This window comes from Corythoichthys intestinalis, chromosome 21 (assembly GCF_030265065.1).
Source record: "Corythoichthys intestinalis isolate RoL2023-P3 chromosome 21, ASM3026506v1, whole genome shotgun sequence".
Lineage (NCBI taxonomy): Eukaryota > Metazoa > Chordata > Actinopteri > Syngnathiformes > Syngnathidae > Corythoichthys > Corythoichthys intestinalis.
In genome coordinates, this window is record NC_080415.1 from 9,954,316 (window position 1) to 9,977,461 (window position 23,146).

The following is a 23,146-nucleotide window of genomic DNA, read 5'->3' on the forward strand; positions in this document are numbered from 1 at the left end:
GACAGGAGCTAATATTTCGTTCATTTTGATTTGAACCAGTTTGTAAATAATATTTATCAGCAGTATTATTTTTGAGCTATAGCTATTTGCTTTTATCTAACGTTTAATCCCAAAATTATGGTGGTTTTGCGAATATATTTCTCCTGTAAGACAAAATAGAGGGTTGTTTTCTCTGTAAACGCACTTAAGCGCTGTGTATCCTGATTGGGTTTGCTTCAATGTCGTCATTTAAATGCGACTACTATTGACGTTTTGGTGCAGAATGTATGTAAGTAACTGTCGCTTTATCGTTACTTTGATCGGTTTTATAGGACAACCTTGTCATATTGAAAATGGGTCTTGATGTACAAACGTGAGTCCATTTGCAATGTTTATAGATTTGTTGGGAGAGTACGTATTTATTGTAAAACAACAAACAACTTTGTGGTCAAAAAGTAGATTTTTAATTGTGTAATTGTACGTGACCCATGTCATATTCAATGCAATTCATTAAGGATTTTATTTTGGATTGTTTTCTGTGTTAACCTCCCTATTTGATTTCTCATGATGAGTCACAAGGCATGGTCATATTTTGTATTTATGACAGTACATTTTCAGTTATAACAGTCTGAGAGTGCCTGATCGATTCGGACATGCACTTGGCTACTTTAGATGAACAGAATTGTTGTCCAACAGGGCGTCTTCGCCAGCCAAAAAGGAGGATGACAAGAGAAAGCAAGTAGTTCAACGGAGATCTGGATCCTCAAAAGGTGGGGTTGAAAAAGATGAAGGCAGAGTGAAGAGCCAAACTCGGCGCAGTGCTTCCAAGGGGAACAGCAGGTCAGACCCGCTTTAGCCTGGAAAGATTGTTAACTCTGGATACTCATATTCATTGACAGCCTTTAAGAAACTTTTATCGTCTTTCGTCTCAGTTCCAGCTCCAGTAGCGGCTCGGATTCAAGCTCCAGCTCATCCACAAGCTCTTCCGGCTCCAGTTCATCTAGCTCTCGCTCATCTTCATCGTCCTCGCCAAGCCCCAACCGCCAACGACACAACAGGCAGCGCTCCCGCTCAAAGTACACAATTCCCTATTATATTTTGAACTAATTAAGTTTGAAATCCTTGTCATTTTATGGGGATATGTGACTTTCACAGAACATGTAAATCCTTTTTTGCTGTATAATTTGGACGTAGTAATAACAAATATGTACTGACCACAGGTCCAAATTGATCAAGAAAGATGATAGGCAACGGCGACAGAGGAGTCCTGCTCCCAGACCCACCAAGGTGTGCCTGGGCCAACTGACAAGAAATGTCATCAAGGTTAAAGTCTCTTAGGTTACTCAACTTATAACACTTTGACCTGTGCATGCCTATCTCACACCGTTTTGAGGTTATATTTTGCATTTTAACTTCAAATTTATTGTTTTAGATCTGCATGTTCCTCCCAACAATGCTACTGTGGGATTTCCCTAGATACTGTGACACCCTCTCACATTCTAAAAACATACCTCGTTTGTTCAGTAAAGATTTAGTCGGTGTGAATGGTTGTCTTGTCAGTATGTGAATGATAAATGATGTCGCAAAGCAAATTATAGAAAAGCTATTCATCATCATAAAGACTATAGCCATCCAAACTATACTAGTACATCTGTGAAGTTGGCACCCGTTTGTGGTGCTATCGTTTTTGAAATATATTTACAATTGTTTTAGAGGTCAATCTGACGTCAACCACGCCACCTTTTTGATCTAAACCTGCTAAAATGGTGTCAATCATTTGTGGTGGGTTGTGCTGTAAAAATTTCGTTTGCGCTACAACGGTTTTGTAGATATTGTACTTTTAATTTGTAGTGATGACGTCATGTAGTCCCCATCTATGACGGAACTGAACGGCAATGGTGCTGTTCATTTTTGCTGCGTTTTTGCTGCTACGGGTTGGGAGTTATTACATATCATGTTTTGTATTTTTTTTAGGTCATCCAGAGTCCATCCAGCCCCCCCACCCCTCTACTTCAATCGACCCGTAAATGCTTTAAAGTTTGTTTGTGCTGTAAAAACTGTCGTTTTTGCTGCTACAGTTTTATAGATATTACCCTTTTTTTTTGTTCTTATTGAAGACTTTACCACCAAAAAACGATGGTTTGGTAAGTTTGTTTATTTCAGTCCATTGCTTAGGGTGCTGGGTGAACTGTGGATGACATAAAAAAAATAAAAATAAAAATAATAATCAGGGCTGGCAACACACTTGCAGGGGCCCGGAGACAAAACCATTATCGGGCCCCTCCACCCCACACTCGCCACCATACGCAGTACTTTTAACGCGTTGCAAGCAATGACAGTGTCAATTTTCAAATTATTTGAGATGGGTAGTTAAATTTAACGGACCGTAATGTTTATAATGTTCTATGTGACACAATATAAACAATTTTCATCTATTTTCCCATGTAGGCTACAATGAAATACAACTGAGAGTGCTATGCCTGCCTGCTAAGCAACAAAACAGTATAACCAAACATCCCTGTGGTTATCAAGCCCTCAGTGATGCGCCTAGATTTTTTGACAGAAAAGTCATAACATCAGTGAAATCCAGTTTTTGAGCAAGCTCACGCTCAATGGTGAGCATGGCTAGCCTGCCCTGTGATATGGTGGATCGTATTTTTTTATTATTTTCATTTTACTGAGGGCTAACATATGTCCCTGATCCCCAATCAACTTCTCTCTCCTTGGCACAACACGAGCAGCATGTCTTGTCATGCCGCAGATCAATAGGCTACAAGCGGCCGGTGACAGACTCAAATCGGGCTTTGGTTACGATCGCGAATGTAAACGTTCAGTGTTAGCGGCTGTTGTTCACTTACCGACATCACCGTCCACAGCCAACTCTAGCCCTAATTCTCTGGCTGCTTCTCCCCCTTTTAAAAAACTTGCTCATTTTTTCTCGTTGACCTCTATGATCCTTATCTCTTGTTTCTTTTCTTTTCTGCGCACCTGATTTATGATGACTTGCCATGTTTAGAGTTTATAACAATGACAGATTTTAATTTCCCGCTTCAGGGCACGTACGTTGTGGAGCCTTAAGTGCGCCAGAGTGGGGTCAAACCATTCTCTGCCAAGACGGGAGGGGGGTTGTGCAAAAAAAGGAAAAAAAATATATATTTCAAATATTTAATATGTTAAAGTTTTTAAGTATATATTGAGTACAACATAATAATTAATCAGACAAGGATTTACATAAAGAAAAATGTGAATGTAAAGTAAAATAAATTAACGGTCATTCAGGGGCTCCTACGGTCCTGAGTCCTGGGACAACATACCTGGTTGCCTCCCCCTGTCGACGGGCTTCATAATAATAATTTGTAATAACAAAGCAGCACAAATATAGCACAACCGAACAGCACCGCTGTTTCGTTCTGCCATAGATAGGAGACTGTGTGACATCATCACTACAAATTAAAGGAGAATATCTACTAAACCTTTGCAGCACAAATGAAATTTTTTTACAGCACAAACGAACGGCAACATTGTGGTTCAATTCCACCATTGATTTGGGGGTTGCATGACGTTATCACTACAAATTAAAAGTAGAATATCTACCAAACTGTAACCGCACAAAAAAAAATTACCGCACAGCCATTTTTAGCAGGTTTAGATTAGAAGTAGAGGTCGACCAATATGGGATTTTCAAATGCTGATACTGATTATTATTTTTTTTTTAAATGTATATATTTTAATTTTGTAAAATGATATCTAAGGCTGAGATACTTTTTTTTTTTTGTTAAAAACACATAGATTTAAAGGCTTTTTTTTTTTTTTTTTTTAATGCTTCAAATGTACAATAATGTCCAGAAACTTAAATGATTAATTCTGGCTAGTGCAATGGTTCTTAACCTGGGTTCGGCGAGTCAGTCTAAAGGGTTCGGCGAAGGTTAAGACGCACAGGGCCCCATTTTTGGACGCTGAATAAATTTAGGCAAAGTGGCGTTTTAGACCAGGTTTTGGACAGGATAGTCCCCAATTTACGGGCTATATTCCAATTCTTTTAGCTTCTGGTCCTCTATCTGATAAGCAGAGAAACTGGTTTGCTCAGTGGAAGGTTGACTCTCACTTGGTTTGAGGAAGTACAACAGACCTACGGGTTACGTGTACTGCGTTGACATAAAAAAAACAAAACATTTGTGTCACATTTTACGCCATGAAAATAGTATGTGAGGCAAGGATGTGACAATAATGTGGACTTTAAAACAAAAATAGAAACGGTGTGAAATGAATTAAGTTAAATTTCATTTTCAAATGTGAAAAGTGAATCAAAAGTCAAATTTGTTGTAAATTAAGACTGTTTATTGGATTTGTGAGAAGATTCATGTGTTTTATAACATAACTTTGTGTACAAATTCATTAAATTGATATCTTTTGAGATGTAAGCATGACAAATTGCATGGTCAAGGTTAATGCAACAAAGAGGGTTTCATGTTGAACAATATAAGATATATTCCTCCAAATCTGAATGAAAAATTCTAAGATATGCGCATTGGGACAGTCTCGGTTTAGTGGTCTGATGATGCTTCACCCATAAAGATAAGAACTGAAATTTTGACCTGTTTAAAAACATGCTGTCAAGATGATAAGGAATTTGAATGGAAATTCACTTAGGTTTTAGCTTGTTAGCTTAGAAATATCAATATTGAAGTTAAAATCTTATTCCAAAGGGTTCGGTTAACGCACGTGTGAAACTCTTGGGGTTCGGTACCTTTAGGAAGGTTAAGAACCACTGGTCTAGTGCTACCAAACCAAGGGACGCAGCACTTCTTTTTATGATTACACACACTCAGCAAGAACAGTACATTATTTTGAAATAATTAAACCCACCAGGATGTCACGACCAGATGTAAACAAGTGGAAGTTTAAAAGGTTGCTCGCCATGCTAAGGCCAATTTTAACGGGAATGCTACGCTAGCGCTAAAAGTTACATTTAGAGTGAAAGGATCACTCAGTAAACACCTGAAAAGGCTAAAGCAACATTGCATATTCTCATGCAAGATAAAAAAGATCTTACAATATTTACAAAACAGGCAAGCCTGAAGCTTCCTGTAGCAGCCTGCCTTCAAGCTACTGCGGGGTCCTTCCGGGGTCCTACTGTCAGCCAGCGGTAGCCACAGTTGCCCACTCAGATTCCTAAACAAAATCCCTTTTTAATGGACTTATTTTTTTGTTGTTGATCGACCGGTGACCGATGTTGAAAAAAAAGTCGATATACCGGCCAATGTCTAGTTTAGATCAAAATGGAGGACTGGTTGACCTCAGGTTGACCTGTAAAAGAATTGTAAATATGATAGAAACACCAAATAAACTTTTCACAGTACAAACTAGCACAAACACAAACAAATGGCCTAAATGTTTATATAAATTTGCGTCTGACGGGGGGGAACCATTAGGTTGGGAAAGACCAAGGTTAATTGAAATTATTATAGTGTAAGTTTAGACATGCCACCGAACGTTTTGACCGTTTTATAAATTAATCCTGTAATATCAGTTCGATATACATTAAGTAATACAATTGGTGATATTGTCATTTTATATTGACAATATTTTTAGTCAAGTAGAAAGTTGTCAATTTTCTTTGATTCAAGGTTATCAAGCTAACACAACGCCCTGGTAAATAATAAGCTCCAAAAATAATTTGTTAAATTGCTTAAGTCAGTCTGAAGAGATCTTAATTTGGATTTGGAAAAGTTGCATGAGTGCTCTTTGCTTTGTTAAGGATCACATCCAGGAGATCTTCTCCGTCTACGGCAAGATCAAAATGATTGACATGCCTATGAATCGTCTTCAACCTCATCTATCCAGAGGCTATGCCTACATAGAGTTCGAAACCCATGAGGAAGCAAAGAAGGCACTTAGACACATGGATGGAGGTACGAGGTGTGGTGGTGGGATTTAAAGTCTGACTAGATGATTGCGATCTGTTTTTTTTTTTTAATTTTTAATTATTTTTCTGCTGATTTGGGTCACACACAATCGCAAAGATTTTGATTTTTACTGTGTGACGTTTTTGTCTAAAATCTGTAGTTTTTAGAATTAAATCTTAATTTTATTGTTGACGCCATCAAATCCTTGTTCATTTGTGTGATATGTCAGGTTACAAAATGACCTCAATATTACCGTATTGGCCCGAATATAAGACGGTGTTTTTTGCATTGAAATAAGACTGAAAAGGTGGGGTTGGTCTTATAGTCGCAGTCTAGACATGATACCCATTCACGACGCTAGATGGCGCCAGATATCATTGAAGCGATGTTCTGTCATGACAAATCTCAGTTACTCTCAAGTTTAACCAGTTTGCATTACTTTATTGCAATGTTTTCCCCTATTCAGATTTCTTTCAAGATTTTTGTTTCAGTTGGTTAGACTTCACTTTGATGGTTAATGCAGTTATTGCAATTTTGTTGTTTTATCACAATGGATTGGTTTATTTACATTTTAAAAACCAGAAGCCATTCATTTACAAATGTTTTATTTACATTTCAAAAACCAGAAGCCATTCATTTACGAATGTGAGTGCACTTTAGATTACATATTTAAATGTTCAGATATTAAGATTTGAATGAGGCAAAATTACATGCTTTTTCTCTCCAATATATTGTTATAATCATGTTTCATATGTACTGTAATTATTTTCTGAAAAAAGTAATTTGGTGTTCACAATTTTTTTTTCAAACTTGAAAAAGAGGGGGTCGTCTTATAATCAGGGCAGTCTTATATTCGGGCCAAAACGGTATATAACCTATTGTGCTTCAGTACTGCTAAAACTACAGTCTTCCAACCACTCCTTCAATTAAGATTTAATCAGTCCTTGCAGTAAGCACCGCTTGAAATCAAAATGCCTCATTGTTATCCTTCGTTGATTGATAAATTGCTTCTTTCGGAAAGAATATTACGTGAAATTAATCAGGAAACTGATCAAATGACATAATCTGGAAGTAAAAACATAGTTTAACAGTAGATAATTTGCCCAATTTGGTAATGTTTGTAATATCTCTGGAAGGTTTCATAGAGTATTACGCCTAAGCAGTCATATTCAAAGCATCAGCATATTTTTTTTACCTCTGTGGCCTTTGAGCTCATTACCCCAAATTTAACCACTTGTTTCATATTACAAAGAGGTGGGTAGAGTAGCCAGAAATTTTACTCAAGTAAGAGTAGCATTACTTTAAATAATATTACTCAAGTAGTCATCCAAAAAAATGTACTCAAGTACAAGTAAAAATGAGTAACATTGTGAGTAAATGCTTATTATTATTTTATTTTTTTATAAACAATGTGCTGAGAGAGAAAAACAAACAAACTTATCTAAATGGACTGTTGTTATAATGATACTGTACAATAACCCATTACATAACCACGTAAAGCCAAACAAATTTTAAAAAAAAAATATATATATATATATATATTGAATTCCGGTGTCCTGACGAATGGGTATGCCTTATCGAAGTAGTATCCCCGCTGTTGATAGCAGCTTACTGTTGAACAAATGTACTTTACGTTTTGACACGTCTATTTAGATATATTATAGATATATCATTATATCAAATATTAGCTCTCGCTATGTCAACATTCTTTCTTCAACAATGAACACTATTAAAACCTAGTCACGTTTACTGCTTATCTGACCTAACGGTATTATTTCGCAATATCATCAATATTCTATTGTAGTCTTTCATGCATATAAGTAATTGCTTAAATAGTTTAGTGGTCAAAAAGCGCTATAAAAATGAGGGGTGTGGTTGTCGTGCGCATGCTAGGTAGCGCTTTGGATATCAATTCGACCGGGATATACATTCGTCAGAACACCGGCGAGAGCAAGAGCAAAAGACAGAAATGAAGCATTATTCGTCCAAAAAGCATGAATGCACTCTAGTGGAGAAAATAGTTCCTAGTTTGAATAAATAGTTCCTTCATAGTTACTATTATGAAATTAAAAGGATCATATCTCTGGTTTTCCGCGGTCAATGTGTGCCAAATAAATACTGGGAGAAAGGTATAAATCGGCGCTTTCGAGTCATGTTGAGGGGAGTGCTCTATGTCAAATACTTTTTTACGGTGCTTTAAAAACATCACGTGATTGAACATGCTGGCGTGATCATAAAACGGCAAGCTTGTGTCCAATGGGTGTAATGTGATTATTGTTGCGACGTCTCATTGGTGAAATTGGTAAAGCTACTATTGGCATTACTGGCAAAAAAAATAAATAAATAAATCTAATAAGTAGAATGAAGAGGAAAAATGTAACAACTCTTGTGTAGCCAAAAGTAGCGGAGTAGTGTTTTTTTTTCACAAATCTACACAAGTAAAAAATATAGGTAAGTAAAACTACTTAGAAGTACATTTTTACTCAAGTAAATGTAACTGAGTACATGTAACGCTTTACTACCCTTCTGTGATTACAAACACACCCTGCAAGTTTTATTATTGACCCTTTGTTTTTGAGTTACCTTGAACGGCAACATACAAACAGAGCCGGACGCAAACATACAAACAGAACCGGATACTTAAACATAGGTAACAAAACAAAAGCGAAGTGTATTCCAAAGGCCAGCAGAGTGTAATTTAAGTAATTTTATTGTGATAGCGTACAAGGGCAGGGGTTTGGTCTTGACATTGGTAGGGACGATATACTGTACAGTGTGTCACAAAAGTGACTACGGTACACCCCCCGCATTTCTGCAGATATTTAAGTATATCTTTTCATGGGACAGATAACACTGACAAAATGATACTTTGACACAATGAAAAGTAGTCTGTGTGCAGCTTATATAATATAGTTAATTGATTTTCCCCTCAAAATAACTCAAAATATAGCCATTAATATCTAAACCCCTGGCAATAAAAGTGAGTACAACCCTTAGAAACTACATCCCTAAATGTCCAAATTGAGTACTACTTGTCAATTTCCCTCCAAAATGTCATGTGACTTGTTAGTGTTACTAGGGTCAAGTGTGCATAGGGAGCAGGTGTGTTCAAGTTTGTAGTGCAGCTCTCACACTCCCTCCTACTGTTCACTGAAACTTCCAACATGGCACCACCTGGCAAAAAAACTCTGAGGATCTTAAGATGTATTTTTGCGCTACATGAAGATGGCCAAGGCTACAAGATTGCCAACACCCTGAAACTCAGCTGCAGCACAGTGGCCAAGATCCAGTGTTTTAAAAGAGCAGGGTCCACTCAGAACAGGCCTCGGGTTGGTCGTCCAAAGAAGCTGAGCGCACGTGTTGAGCGTCACATCCAAATGCTTTCTTTGAAAGATCGTCTCAGGAGTGCTGTCTGCATTGCTGAAGAGATTGAAGAGGTGGGGGGTCAGCCTGTTAGTGCTCAGACCATACGCCGCACACTACATCAAATTTGTGTGCATGGGTGTCACCCCAGGAGGAATCCTCTTCAGAAGACTGTACACAAAAAAGCCCGCAAACAGTTTGCTGAAGACATGTCAACAAAGCACATGGATTACTGGAACCATGTCCTATCGTCTGATGAGACAAAGATGAATTTGTTTGGTTCCGATGGTCTCAAGCATGTGTGGCGGCGACCAGGTGAGGAGTACAAAGATAAGTGTGTCATGCCTACAGTCAAGCATGATGGTGGGAATGTTATGGTCTGGGGCTGCATGAGTGCTGCAGGTGTTGGAGAGTTACATTCCATTGAGGGAAACATAACTCCAACTTGTACTGTGAAATACTGCAGCAGAGCATGATCATCTCCCTCCAGAAACTGGGTCGCACGGCAGTGTTCCAGCATGACTATGACCCCAAACACACCTCCAAGATGACCACTGCTTTACTGAAGAGGCTGAGGGTAAAGATGATGGACTGGCCAAGCATGTTTCCATTCTTGAACCCACTTGAACATCTTTGGGGGATCCTCAAGCGGAAGGTGGAGGTGCGCTAAGTCTCAAATATCCGGCAACTCCACATGGAGGAGTGGAAGAGCATTCAAGTGGCAACCTGTAAAGCTCTGGTCAACTCCATGCCCAGGAGAGCAAAGGCAGTTCTGGATAATAGTGGTGGCCACACAAAATATTGACAGTTGACATGTTTTATGTTAATATTGACAACTTTCACTATGAGGTGTACTCACTTTTGTTGCCTTGGGTTTAGATATTAATGGCTATATTTTGTGCGTAAAATAAATTAACTCTATTAGCTGGGTGTACTCACTTTTGTGATACACTGTAACAGCATAACCTGCATGTACACTTTTAGCTGGGGACGGAACATTAATAAAAGCAAACAGATTGGGTGAACGGGGGTCAGAGCCACATTTCACGCAAATATGAATCTAATTGATAAGCTAAATGATCAATGCAAAATAAATCTGTATTGACATTTCTCTCAAAGCAGCTTCCTACTAGAGTTCGGGAAATTCACACAGACTAATGTTATGCCTGACAGAGGTCTGACTTTCAGTAGCAGTAGCAAAATTAGTGGTGTGTTCCCCACCTCCACAACATTGACGTATTTTTACAATACTTACAGTGCCTGCTGCTGGCAGAAAAATTTGACGCGTCTTTGGAGGAGGCGGCTTATTGTATTTATGTCGGGGCTGTGATTGCATAAGTGTGTTGTCAAGTCATCAGCCAATCAAACGTGCGTTCGAGGGGAAAAAAATTGACTTGGCACATTCAGCAAGTGAAAAGGGGTCAATGTGTAGGTCTGAATGAAAGCAATTCACTTAATAATGGTAGCATAAGAAAACATGGGAAGACAATCTAAATTACCTATGTAACTGAATTCATTATAGAATGCAAATAAGGTTGCTTAAAAGTTGGTGGGGACAATTCGAACAACTTGAAAAGTTTTAGTGTTATTTCCCTACCGTCTCTATCCAAATCTACGCCCTTGATACAGTCACATATTTTGGCAAGAATACCCGAGGTCCCGGTTTAGTACAGTGAATCTAAAGAGTTCCACAAATTTTAAACAAATATGATATAAATAGAAGTGCTAGAGGTTAAAAGGCAATGTTTACTTTTGTTTCTCCTTAGGACAGATTGATGGTCAGGAGATCACAGTCACTGCCGTCCTCACTCCGACAGTGCGCGCCTTACCTAGGAGACTGACCCCTCCCCGACGAATGGCACCTCCACCTCCAATGTGGCGACGCTCTCCACCTCGAGTGAGAAGACGGTGAGCTGCCGTCGTGAGGCTAGGACACGCACACCTGGAGATGCATCTGAAATGTGTTAGTCTTTCAGGTCACCAAGACGACATTCCCCGGTCCGCAGGATGTCTCGATCCGTTGGCCACAGTCGCCACCGGTCCCGCTCTAGTTCCAACTCCTCACGCTAGGGATCAACGTACCACCCCCAGAAATGTACAAATTAAATTTTGTTTTGTGAATGCTGACAGGTGAGCTTTCATGGTCAAAGTGTGCTTTTACCTTTAGCTGCTTTCATTTTTGTTGTTGTTCTAAAGCACACTTATTTAGAATTGGGCTGGAGTACTACTGTTCCATTTTCCTGTCCAATTATTGGATCCAAGATACTTTTTCGAAATCAAAAGGCAAGCTCAAAAACAAAGCATTTATGAAACACTTAAGATTGTACTTCAGTCAACACAGGTTTATTCAGTTGCTAGCGGCCTTATTTCCATCGTTGTAAGATGGCCATGATCAGCCATTTAAAAGTCATTATTAAAATATTTTTGAAAATGCACTATCCTAAAATAAATTTTAAGCAACTGTAAGATACAGTACAGTGTATATGTTTATCGTTCAATCGCATTTATTAAAAGTGTGAACAAATGATGAATAAATTAAAAAAACAAAAACAAATGGCACATAATTCTTTGAAAAAACAGTTGAATTGTCTTGTCTGCATCTAAATAAAAAAAATCCTTTTGGTTTGTGACAAAGTAAACTGCACTGAAGCCTCTAAGTGTTTATAGCAAGGTTTTTTTGCAGGATGAAGAACAAGTCCATGATAGAGGTGTGATCGATAAATTCACACTTATTATTCCAATTCATTTCAAGCACATCCACTGATGAAGAAATTCAGTCAAAACGTCAACTGGGACAGGCCTGACAAGACAGAAGAATACATTTGGAAATCCAGATTTGTTAACACTTAAGCAAAAGAAGCGTACAACGTGTGTTGTTACCCAGACTGAGTTTGTCCTTGATGGCCCAGCAAATGCTGTAGTGCTGAAGGAGTTGCTGCAACAGCTCCTTCTCATCAAGGAACTCCAGCCGCTCAATTCTACAATGAATAATGAACGTGAGAGGGAATTAATGATTAATTAACGTGGAAACTCAAGTATGTGTCCGCACCCAGGTATGAGTACCAAGAAAAATGTATATTGTCTCTAGTCAACCATGGTTGTTGCCTGGGGCTGCATGAGTTATTCCAGCAGCTAAAGTTCACTAGTATGACTACTACCACGTGTTGGCATTTTCACAATCAGGTGAGTAGCCAGAAATTTTACCTGAGTAGCTTTTTACATCAAAATAATAAGTAAAAGCTATCAACCCAAAAAATTATTTAGGAAAAAAAAAAAAAAAAAATCAGTGTAAAGAATGCTCAATTAATGAGAAACTGCTAACAAATTTTTTTTTAGACGAATGTAGAATAAAGAAAAAACTAGTGTTGCCCACAGAAGCAGAGTAAGAGTTTCTTCTTCACAAATCTAAAGTAACAATTATGGTGTGGTAAAACTACTCTTAGGAGTATATTTTTCTCAAAACGTTACATGAATGTAACAGTAAATGAAAAGCGTTACTACCAGTGTTGTTAATCTTAAAATTGAGTTAGTAACTCAGTTACCTCATTGTAGGAGTAATTAGTTACTCACAGAGGTGGGTAGTAACGCATTACTTACATTTACTTGAGTAGGTTTTTGAGAAAAATGTACTAAGAGTAATTTTACTAATCCATACTTTTTACTTCAGTAGATTTGTGAAGAAACGCTACTCTTACACCACTACTTTGGGCTGCACAAGATTAGTTACATTTTTCCTCTTCTACATATTTATTTTGCCAGTAATGCCAGGAGTAGCTCTACCGATTTTACCCAATAAGACGTCGCAACAATAATTACATGACTCCCATTATACCAATCAGACGCAAGCTTGCCGTTATATGATCACGCCACCCTGCTTATTCATGTGGCGTCTTTATAGCACCGTAAAAAAAGTATTTGACTTAGAGCGCTCAACATGAATCGAAATCGCAGATTTAAAACTCTCTCCCAGTTTTTATTTGGCACAGATTGACCACGGAAAACTGGATATGATCCTTTTTAACTTCATAATTGGAACTATGAACTAACTATTCAAACTAGGAAGTATTTTCTCCACTAGAGAACACTCATGCATGTTCTTTGGACAAATTTTTTTCTCTCGCCGGAATTCTTTTTTGGGGGGGATTTATTTTGCTTGATGTGGTTATGTAATGCATTATTGTGCAGTATTATTATAATAACAGTTCATTTAGATAACAGCCCGGCCCGTTGGAGCTGCGCCAGCACGGGTCCGGCGGTTCGGCTGGCGTGATTCCGGCGATCTGGCTGGTAGGTCAAATTATTTCAAGCACTGCCCTCAACATGACTCGAAACCGCGGATTTAAAAGTCTCCCAGATTTTATTTGGCACCGATTTACCACGGAAAACTGGAGATTTGATCCTTTTAATTTCATAATAACTATGAAGGAATTCACTATTCAAACTAGGAGCTATTTTCTCCACAAGAGGGCAAACATGCTCTTTGGACTAATAATACTTCATTTCTGTCTTCTTTCTTTCTCTTGCCGGAATTCAATTTTTTTTCCCTTTGGCTTATTGTGGTTCTGTAATGGGTTATTGTACAGCATCATTATAACAACAGTTCATATAAATAGGTTTGTGCTGAGAAAACAAATACCACTGTCTTTAAAAAAAAAAAAAAATCTGCGATTGTCTGGCAACAAATTCAGGGTGTACCCCGCCTACTGTCCATAGTTAGCTGGGATAGGCTGCAGCACCTCCGCTACCCAAATGAGGAAAAGGGGCATGGAAAATGAATCAATAAAATAAAATAAAAATAAGCATCAAACATTGTAAGCAGTTACGTACAATGTTACTCATTACTTGAGTATTCTTTTCACCAAGTACTTTTTTACATGTACTTCAGTACATTATTTGGATGAATACCCGAGTAATATTATTTTGAAGTAACGCTACTCTTGAGTAAAATTTTTGGCTACTCTACCAACCTCTGGTTACTTAGCAAAGTAACTGACGTTACTTTTCTGGTTCTACACGTTTACATTATACATTCTATAACAGCTTTCACATGAAATATGTTGATATTAACTGACTGGAATTGAACTTTTTTTTTTTTCATTCCCCCAAAAAATAAAACCATAGGTCACAATTTTTACGTTTCTTTTTTTTTTTTTTTTTAAATTTCACCTATATAAGAGTGTAACGGTATCCTAACTTTAACTTTCAAATGCTGTGAGAGAAAACGCTTTTCGTTTTTCCTGTTGTTGTACTGAACCCGCACCGAACCGTGATCTCTGTACCAAGGTGCGTACTAAATCGTGACTTGTGTGTATCGTCACACCCCAAATATATATTTTTTTCAATATGCAGATGAGGCTCTGAATCTGCCTCTCCAGCTTTCGCCCTAGTTGTCTTGATTAAAAAAAAAAAAAAAAAAAAAATTTTAAATCACACAAGCTTCTTGGATACATCATTCAAGAAAACTTTAGGGCAAGTGACAACAGTATTTTTGGTAATAAATATATCCAGTACATACTGTATATATTATTGTATTGTAGCATCTGCAAGGACAATGCCAACTTGGTGATGATAATGCACACTCAGCAGGAAAATAGTGCATAACAGTATTTTCAATTAATTGTACCCTACTGAACTGTACGTTGGGGGAAAAAAAGTTGGCTGAGAGTTTAAGATGACGCTCGCCACACTAAATGCTAATACTAACGAGAACTTGAATGCTATGCTAACGCTCCGAGGCACCTAGCTAGCCCATCATCATCACGTCACCGCTTCCTTCCCCCCTCTCGCGCTGCACTCTCCAGGGCAGGCAGATGTGTGACAAACTCAGACAAAAAATTGTAGTAACGCGCCCCTTTACATCCTCAGTGACGGTAACAGCGTTGCAAGAGATTAAAAAGTAATTACATTACTACTGAAAAAAATAACGCTGTTATACTCTAATGCAGTTATTAACAACACTGGTAACTACCCACTTTTGAGTATAACCCCTTTCTTTGAAAAACGTCATCGCACTACCTTGCCACATCATCCTTTGGAAGCATACTGTAGACCGTCACCATGTCCAGAGCATTGGCATGCTCCCAGCCAGATCTGAGAAATCGTTCCTTCTGCAAACAGTTGTTGAGAAAATGTTTAAATGTACCTTTTTTATTGCTTGTTTGTTTTGACTGCTTTGGGGTGGTTTCCAACCCATCAAGTGTCAAAATACAGTGGTATGAAAAGGTATCTGAACCTTTTGGAATTTCTCACATTTCTGCATAAAATCCCCATCAAATGAGATCTGATCTTTGTCAAAATCACAGAGATGAAAATACATTGTCTGCTTTAATTAAAATCACCCAGACATTTATAGGTTTTCATATTTTAACGACGATAGCATGCGAACAATGACAGAAGGTGGAAAAGTAATTGAACCCTCTGCCTAAGGAGACTTAAAGAGTAATATAAACCAATTTTTACCAAACATTTTAAGTCAGGTGTGTGCCCAATTACTGATGAGTGGTTTAAAGCTCCTCTGCCCACTATATAACAAACACCTGGTAAGAATTGTCTTGATGAGAAGCATTGTCTGAAGTGCATCTTGGCTAGGTCAAAAGAGCTGTCTGGAGTGGACCGTCCACCAAAAATGACGCCAAGAGTTCAGCGCAGAATACTCAGAGAGGGTAAAAAAAGAACCCTAGAGTGTCTGCTAAAGACTTACACATATCACTGGCACAGTCCAATATTTCTCTGCACAAATAAACTATATGTATAACTATGGCCAAGAATGGTGCTCATGGGAGGACTCCACAGAGGAAGCCATTGCTTTCTAAAAAAAAAAAAAAAAAAAAAACACTGTTGCTCGTTTAATGTTCGCAAAAGCGCACTTGGACACTCCACAGACGTTTTGGCAAAATATTTTGTGGACTGATGAAACCAAAGTGGAATTGTTTGGGAGTAATACAAGACGTCAGGTGTGGAGGAAAAATGGAACAGCTCACAAACATCAACGCCTCCTCCCCACCGTGAAGCATGGTGGAGGGAGCATCATGATTTGGAGCTGTTTTGCTGCCTCATGGCCTGGACAACTTGCAAATCATTGATGGAAGAATGAATTCAAATGTTATCAGAATGTTTTGCAGGAAAACCTGAGCCTGTCAGACAGATGAAGCTAAAAGAGGATGGATGCTGCAACAAGACAATGATCCAAAGCACAGGAGTAAATCAACTTCAGAATGGTTTCAGATGAACAAAATACACATTCTGGAGTGGCCAAGTCAAAGTCCACTCTTGAACCCCATATAGATGCTGTTGCATGACCTAAAAACAGCGACTGATGCCAGACATCCCAGGAATCTGACTGAACTACAGCAGTTTTGTAAAGAAGATTAGTCCTGATCGATGTAACAGACTGATCTGCAGCTACAGGAAGCGTCCGGTTGAAGTTATTGCTCCCAAAGGGTGGGCCACAAAATATCAAATGTGATGATTCATTACTAATTTCGCACCGTTCTGTCATTGTTTGCATACTATCCTTATCAAAATATGAAAACCTATAAATGTCTAGGTAGTTTTAGTTAAACCAGACACTGTTTTTCATCTGTGTGATTTTAACAAAGATCAGATCACATTTGATGCCGATTTTATGCAGAAATGTTAGAAATTCCAAAAGGTTCAGAGACTTTTTCATACCACTGTATTTTGACAATTGATTGGTTTTCATACAACTGTATGACTAAATGTGGAAGATTACCTGGGAGTCCAGAGACCGGCACACCTCAACACCTGCTAGCGTGCACTGACGCCGCTGCAGGTTCTCAATCATCACCTGGCCAAAACGGTCGCTCATGTTTACCTGGACAAGTGACAGTTTGTAACTCGCAACTATGTTAGTTGGGGCACTCATAAATCAAGGTACCATGTTTTTGTTACCTGTTCGTAATTGATGAACATGGCGGTGTGAAAGGTGTCTGCAGCCCAGCGAACTAAATTGGAGGACTGAGAAGGTGTCATGTAGACCAGCACACACTCTGAAAGCAGCAATGTAGGCAACCTTGAACACAGGATTACGCACAGTTTATCAACCTCTTCCACCAAATATAAATACATTCCTCCATCTAGAGCTGAAACCCACATTTCATTCTCACATACTCTGGATTAAGATGGAACTTCTTCAGCTTTTCATCCAAAGTAGAAATGTCCCGGAGGTCCACGCCTATGATGCAATATCGATCGGAGTCTAGGCTGTGGGCGTCTGAGGAAATCAACACACAAATACTAGTAGCTAATATTTGTTGAAAAAAAACTAGACAGTAAAACTGACATGATTTGAGGTTTACCTAGTAGCAAGGAATCTGTTGAATGGGTTTCGATGATCGGCTTGGATAAGTGCGGTTTAGTCCTAGTTAAATGAAAAAATAATAATAATTCGGCATCGATCATTCATTTGCTCTAATGCATGCATGGCTCATAATACAATAAAGGTGAAAATAAAAGCCAAACTAAAAGCTTATCTTACTTTATATAATGTATTTTCCTGGCCACAACAGTCGGAAAGTCGACTTCAAAATACTTCTTAGGCAAGAGAGCTTCATCCTGTTTTAACACATCATAATTGAATGCATTTCAAAATCGCCGCAGGTGATCATTCTGAGAAATTTTACAGTCATTTGGCAATCCAACAGACCCTGAGTCTCCAGAAGGCGGTATCTAGCCCGGCACCTAAGTTGATCACTTGACATGCACGCTCAGTTTTCCTTATGAATGCATCAATGAGATGGTTGACACCTTTAACACGACCATAATAACCTGTCAAATAAAAGAGGAACACATAATCTGGTTAATTTAGACTAAACTAGTGATAGGCACTTGCGAAAATCCGCCCCCTAGCCAAACAATGGCATCCCCAGATTTGTCACCTTTGTGTGATTCCAGGATCGCATGCCCTCTTGTGGCAAGCCTTGAAACTATCGTCACAGAAACTTTAATTCTTTACTCCAAATTCAAGCTCAGGGTCTTGTTTTGAAGCGGACTACATGGCGGATACACCAATGCTAATTTCAAGAACAATGACGTTAGTTAAGGTCACTTATTATTGATTTGAATAATGGGGACTTTTCAAAGTGATAATGGATGATGTAAAATTATATATAGAAATGATATTTACCTGCTAGGTTGTTCTTTATGTTTTATATTACTTGTATTTGAAATATGTAGTTGTGAAGCTATGATGATGCCTAATAGTGCCAGGCCTAGCCGTATTTGCTAATAGGCATATGACTGTAGCTATGATTTTGAAATCCATTCTATTCTACTGATCGCTATAATCTATCTAAATGGTACAAAATTGCACTTAAATGGCACCTAATATATTCCTTTCATATTTTAATGTTATTTAGTTTTTAATTTAAAATATGGGTATTTTTAAGCAGGAAATCGCCATGTTCCTTATTGATGTCAGAAGCAGAATGGATCAAGTGTGTATTTTTTAAAAGTAGGTCATTTTATGGGTCAAAAGTCAGTGGTTTTAAAGTGCCTATGACAGCAAAAAGCATTTTCATTTCATATTTCACACGGTATTTTATGCTCCTGAATGAAACGGACCGCTTGGATGTGTGTGGAAGCGATCGGTTGCATTCATTTAATTTTTTGAATCCCGGACCATGAAAATGAGTGACTTCCTGGATGTAGGAAGAATGTGAATATAACGTCAGCCGGGTCACCATATCACAATACATGCATTACTATAAAGCATGCAGAAGGACTGCGGATTCAGGTGATTTTGCGGCTTAATTTGTTTATTTTTCGCATCACGCCAGCCCAATGTGCTGCAGGCTTTTGTTGCTGCACCAGGGAGAGGCGTGTGAGCCTTTTTGGGCTTCCAAAAGTTCTTGTTCACCACGGAAAATGGCCAAAACAAGTCCGACAACTGTGGGACCATTGGACCGACAAGGAAGTGAGTAAACTACTTGTTTTGTATTATGTCAAATACTGGGCTCATGGAACACGTTTTAATAAGGAGGTGGCTTGCATTTTGTGGGTGACAATACTCCCTGTCCACCAAGAAGGCCACATGGCCGACGACCAGCGGCTTGTCGCACACCCTGCTTGGTCTTCTTTGCGTGCCCGCCCACATAGCGTTTTCCTCGGTTTGTCCACCGAGAATGCGTCGGCGTTCATTCGAACGAAGAGCCATAACTTTCTCGCCACCGGGGGCTGGCTGATCGGTGAAGACAATCAATCTCGCCGCCATGGGTGACATGAGTCTGAGTAGTTTTGTGTGATTTTTCGTTTTTGAAAGGCGAGAAAAAGACTTGGAAAAACCGCTCGGTTCGGGTTAGCATGTCCGCTAGCTGTCCTGGCTCCTGTTTTCTTCAAGCTCTTTCCTCAGTCTCCGAAGCCAGCGCAGGGAAATGACAAAAGCTGGACTAACTCCGGTGGGATAAAATACCTCCATTATGCAGTAATTTTTCCCTGTCGTACTGAATAAGTGCATTTTTAATATTTCATATTCCATTTAGCACAAGACTGTTATTTGTCATGACCATACTATTTATTTAGCAATTGAGGAAAATACTTATATGAAAAGAATATCCTGTAAAAATATTGAAGTAGAGAGATTTAAACAGTGATGACATTTTGCTGCTCTGTCGCATTTTCCTCGTTCTGATTCTTTCCCCTCAATGGGCTGAATTCTAAATCAGCTGAAATCGTTACCCTGAGCACTATGACAGGCGGGGCTAAACGGCAGATTAAATAACTAATTTCTCGTCATCTGCTCTTTGCCAAATTGTTGTATACATTTGAATTGTATCAAAATATAATTTTAATTCACATAATAATGCTATCTAAGATTTTTTATGCTGTCACAGGCACTTTAAGGTCACAGGTTAAGTAATATGCCATTATTTTGCAGGAATACAATGTGAATGTCATAGAGGATGATTTGACACAAAAAATGTGGACCTATTGGTGAATCTTTCGATTGGTAAGAGGTCAAGGGTTGTGCCTATTTAGGTCAAAGGTCAAGTTGCCAGGTCAAATGTCAAGTACATGATGTACATGTCATAAACATTTGTACGAAAAAATTTCATTAAAAATAAAAATTGACTGTGATACATCTTAAAACATTCAGAGTCAACTATAATTCATCCTTATTTGGATCACAATAAGCAATGGGGTTTATCATTGTATCAATGTGCAAAGTAATAGTGCACTTTTTTCGCCACACCTTTTTTTCTGTTTGGAATTTTTGAATGAAATAAAAAGTGACATCATTGTGTCCGTGCGCCTTGTCGGATTCAAGCAAAAATTAGTGAAAATATGACTTCTTTTTTTTTTTTTTTCTAATTTCCAACTGGTGAGTAATGACTAGACATGTGCCGGTATGAGATTCTGACGCTAGCAAAAATATCGCGGTCTCACAGTATCACGGTATTGCAATTGCAGTTCTAAAATGTGTTACTTTGAGATATCAGGGTTAAAAACAGGATTGAACAGGATTTTTATTTTTCAAAACATATTAGCAAATTGGAATTGAAGTATACTGTTAAGTTAAAATAAAGAAAATAACAAAAAATAAAAAAATATTCTAAATAAAATTAAAATAAATGCAGTCCTTTAGGATGAGCGTAAACTTACAGCTTAGCATTATCATCATCAGAACAAAAATTATAGAATTGTTTTCCACAAAAGCACACTAGACACACTAAACACGCGGGAGTTATCTCTCAAAGCTGGTGGGAAATGTTCATGATAGTGTTTACTGACATTTAATTTTGTATAAATGCAAAATCATATTGGAGGTATTGCCTCCTCAGCAGCCAGCCTCCGCAAACATGTTTTATATGTCGGCCTTCCTCCTCGCAGCTGCGGCCGTCTAATAAAAAAAAAAATAATGATAATAATACATTTTATTTATAACGCACTTTACATTTGAAAAACAAATCTCAAAGTGCACATTACCACGTATAAAAATAAAACTAAGAATCTGTAGCTGAAGTATTCCCATACCTGCGATTTAGTTTTCTTCGATGGGGGGAAAACGTTCAGGAGTTTCACCTCCTCCAGCCATCGTGTAGCACAGCCTACTCACTGACACTGAGCAACAACCGGTGGGGGAGGGTTGAGCCTTACAGCTGCAAGCAAGGGATTTCTCCATGCATTTTTGGGACATTAAAAATAGCTAATACCTTAGGGACGGTATGATGGAAAATTTTTACAGTTTTGAAAACGTGACGTTTTCATACCACGGCATACCTTGAAACTAGTAATCGGCACATGCCTAGTAGTGACAATCTAAACAAATCAAATTTCAGGTTTGCATACAATAAAAAATAATGGTTTACCTCTATTGATTTCAGGTGCCTTTCGCTCTCCAACTGATCTCACGAAATACTGGATGTAAGGGTCTCGCCAGTAGTTTTTACTGATGGCAAACCTAGAAAGGATACATCATCAAACCTTCTGCACGTATTAATCACGTCTTGAAAATTATCCCTTACCGAATTGAAATGGTCTAATGCACAATATTCACCTTTTGCACGACGTGGCATCGTCACATGTCGCCCTCACTGCTTCATCGGAAGTGTCCGTGTCCGTGAAGGTGTGCCGAGTTGCCATGAACGATCCTTAAAAAAAACACCCTTTATGTAGTTAAAACCTCAATTATACCATTGCACATCCCCGTTCCTCAGTTATATTCCCCTGCAAGAAGCTAGCCGCCACGCTAATGACACTATATATTGCATGTGACGATGATAATTAAATATAAATCAGAAAACTCAGTTACTAGCATAACGTGATCACAGTGGCACTTGTCAACTTGAGCGCATTTGACGAGGGAACTCGTTTAGATTATCTGGTTTGTATGGAGGGCTGACTGTAACAACAGATATCATACACATACGTCTAGATGTCTTAGGTGGAGTCGTCAGCGTAAATGACTGGTGGCCATTTTGCGTCGGTATATCTCCATGGCGCTAGCGGACGTAAAATGAGTTATGTCACCTGACTAAAATATCAAAACTAGCTGAATTCTTGGCGGATTTAAAAACTGTTTGGCTTTAAACAAAATTTTTTAACTTGGCTATGATGAAGGCTGGATGTTGAAAATATATATAGTTGATAAATTTTAAGTATGCATTTAACTAATTCCATCTCTGACGCTTATGAAAAATCAAGCTGTTTAAAAGACGGCTGAAATAGAAGCAATGTACAACTATTTCAAAGTAAACGCTCTATAATCGAACGACCCCGACGCAAATTGGCCGCTAAGTGACGATGCTTACCCCCGTTGGCTCGCAGCTTTTACACGACATATAGCTTTACATATATGATATCTACAGCTATAAAGGTGAAATTTGGACCGGAAGTAAACGAGCAGTTCTTCTTCTTTGGTAATATGGGATGCATTATCGCTGCATAACGGTCTGGAGGGTCGAACGGGTGCATGTACAAGGGGGAAAAAAATACAAGTAGGGAAGTAACGATACACAATTACCATAATGAAATAAATTGAACATTTCAAGAAGCAAAATATGCAAATAACCAAAGAAATAGCAATTTTCCTTCCTCAAACAACTTTGTTGAAGCAAAATAATTATGCCTTGACCTAAAAATGAAGTTAAGGTAAAAATAAACATCAAACCTGTTAAGTTTACATCATCTGCAAAAACAAGCACCCATTACTGAGGCCCCAAACCAAAGCTCTTAAACACCTCGGCTGGCCCCTTTTCCATAAAAATAGATTAGCATCCGTAAACGTTATAAGTTATGATTCAATGACAAAAGGCAGCCTTAGCACAGTCCAAACAAGAGTCCTGGCATTTAAAATGCCTGACAAAATCTATTTAATCTGCTTCCAGGAAATATTTGGTATTTGGTATTTGTTTTGTTTTTGCATTTCCCATACTATAACA

At 38.3% G+C, this 23,146-nt stretch overlaps 2 protein-coding genes across 6 annotated transcripts; one reads left to right on the top strand and one right to left on the bottom strand.

Annotated features, from left to right (window-relative positions):
* The first annotated feature begins 222 nt into the window (after positions 1–222).
* Positions 223–11,901, top strand: LOC130909751 (RNA-binding protein with serine-rich domain 1-B-like). Of its 3 annotated transcripts, none has more exons than XM_057826544.1 (7): positions 223–268; positions 676–819; positions 912–1,055; positions 1,200–1,302; positions 5,738–5,891; positions 11,015–11,156; positions 11,225–11,898. In XM_057826544.1, coding segments are annotated over exons 1-7 (783 nt in total). In that variant the 5' UTR covers positions 223–266; the 3' UTR covers positions 11,319–11,898. The 3 variants fall into 3 exon arrangements, with proteins under 3 accessions (XP_057682527.1, XP_057682528.1, XP_057682526.1); XM_057826545.1 differs by having other exon boundaries at positions 258–352; positions 1,200–1,266; positions 11,225–11,901; XM_057826543.1 differs by having other exon boundaries at positions 258–352; positions 11,225–11,896.
* lcmt1 (leucine carboxyl methyltransferase 1) lies at positions 11,583–22,578 on the bottom strand. 3 transcript variants are annotated; one of them, XM_057826540.1, is made up of 12 exons: positions 22,517–22,578; positions 21,763–21,856; positions 21,575–21,666; positions 17,914–18,035; positions 17,746–17,822; positions 17,567–17,628; positions 17,379–17,481; positions 17,160–17,280; positions 16,981–17,082; positions 15,264–15,355; positions 12,129–12,226; positions 11,583–12,048 (listed from the first exon to the last, which is right to left on the bottom strand). In XM_057826540.1, the coding sequence occupies exons 2-12, from the start codon at positions 21,846–21,848 to the stop codon at positions 12,026–12,028; spliced, it is 978 nt and encodes a 325-aa protein (XP_057682523.1). In that variant the 5' UTR covers positions 21,849–21,856; positions 22,517–22,578; the 3' UTR covers positions 11,583–12,025. The 3 variants fall into 3 exon arrangements, with proteins under 3 accessions (XP_057682523.1, XP_057682525.1, XP_057682522.1); XM_057826542.1 differs by lacking the exon at positions 22,517–22,578 and adding an exon at positions 22,135–22,150; XM_057826539.1 differs by lacking the exon at positions 22,517–22,578 and adding an exon at positions 22,018–22,128.
* Positions 22,579–23,146: the final 568 nt, after the last annotated feature.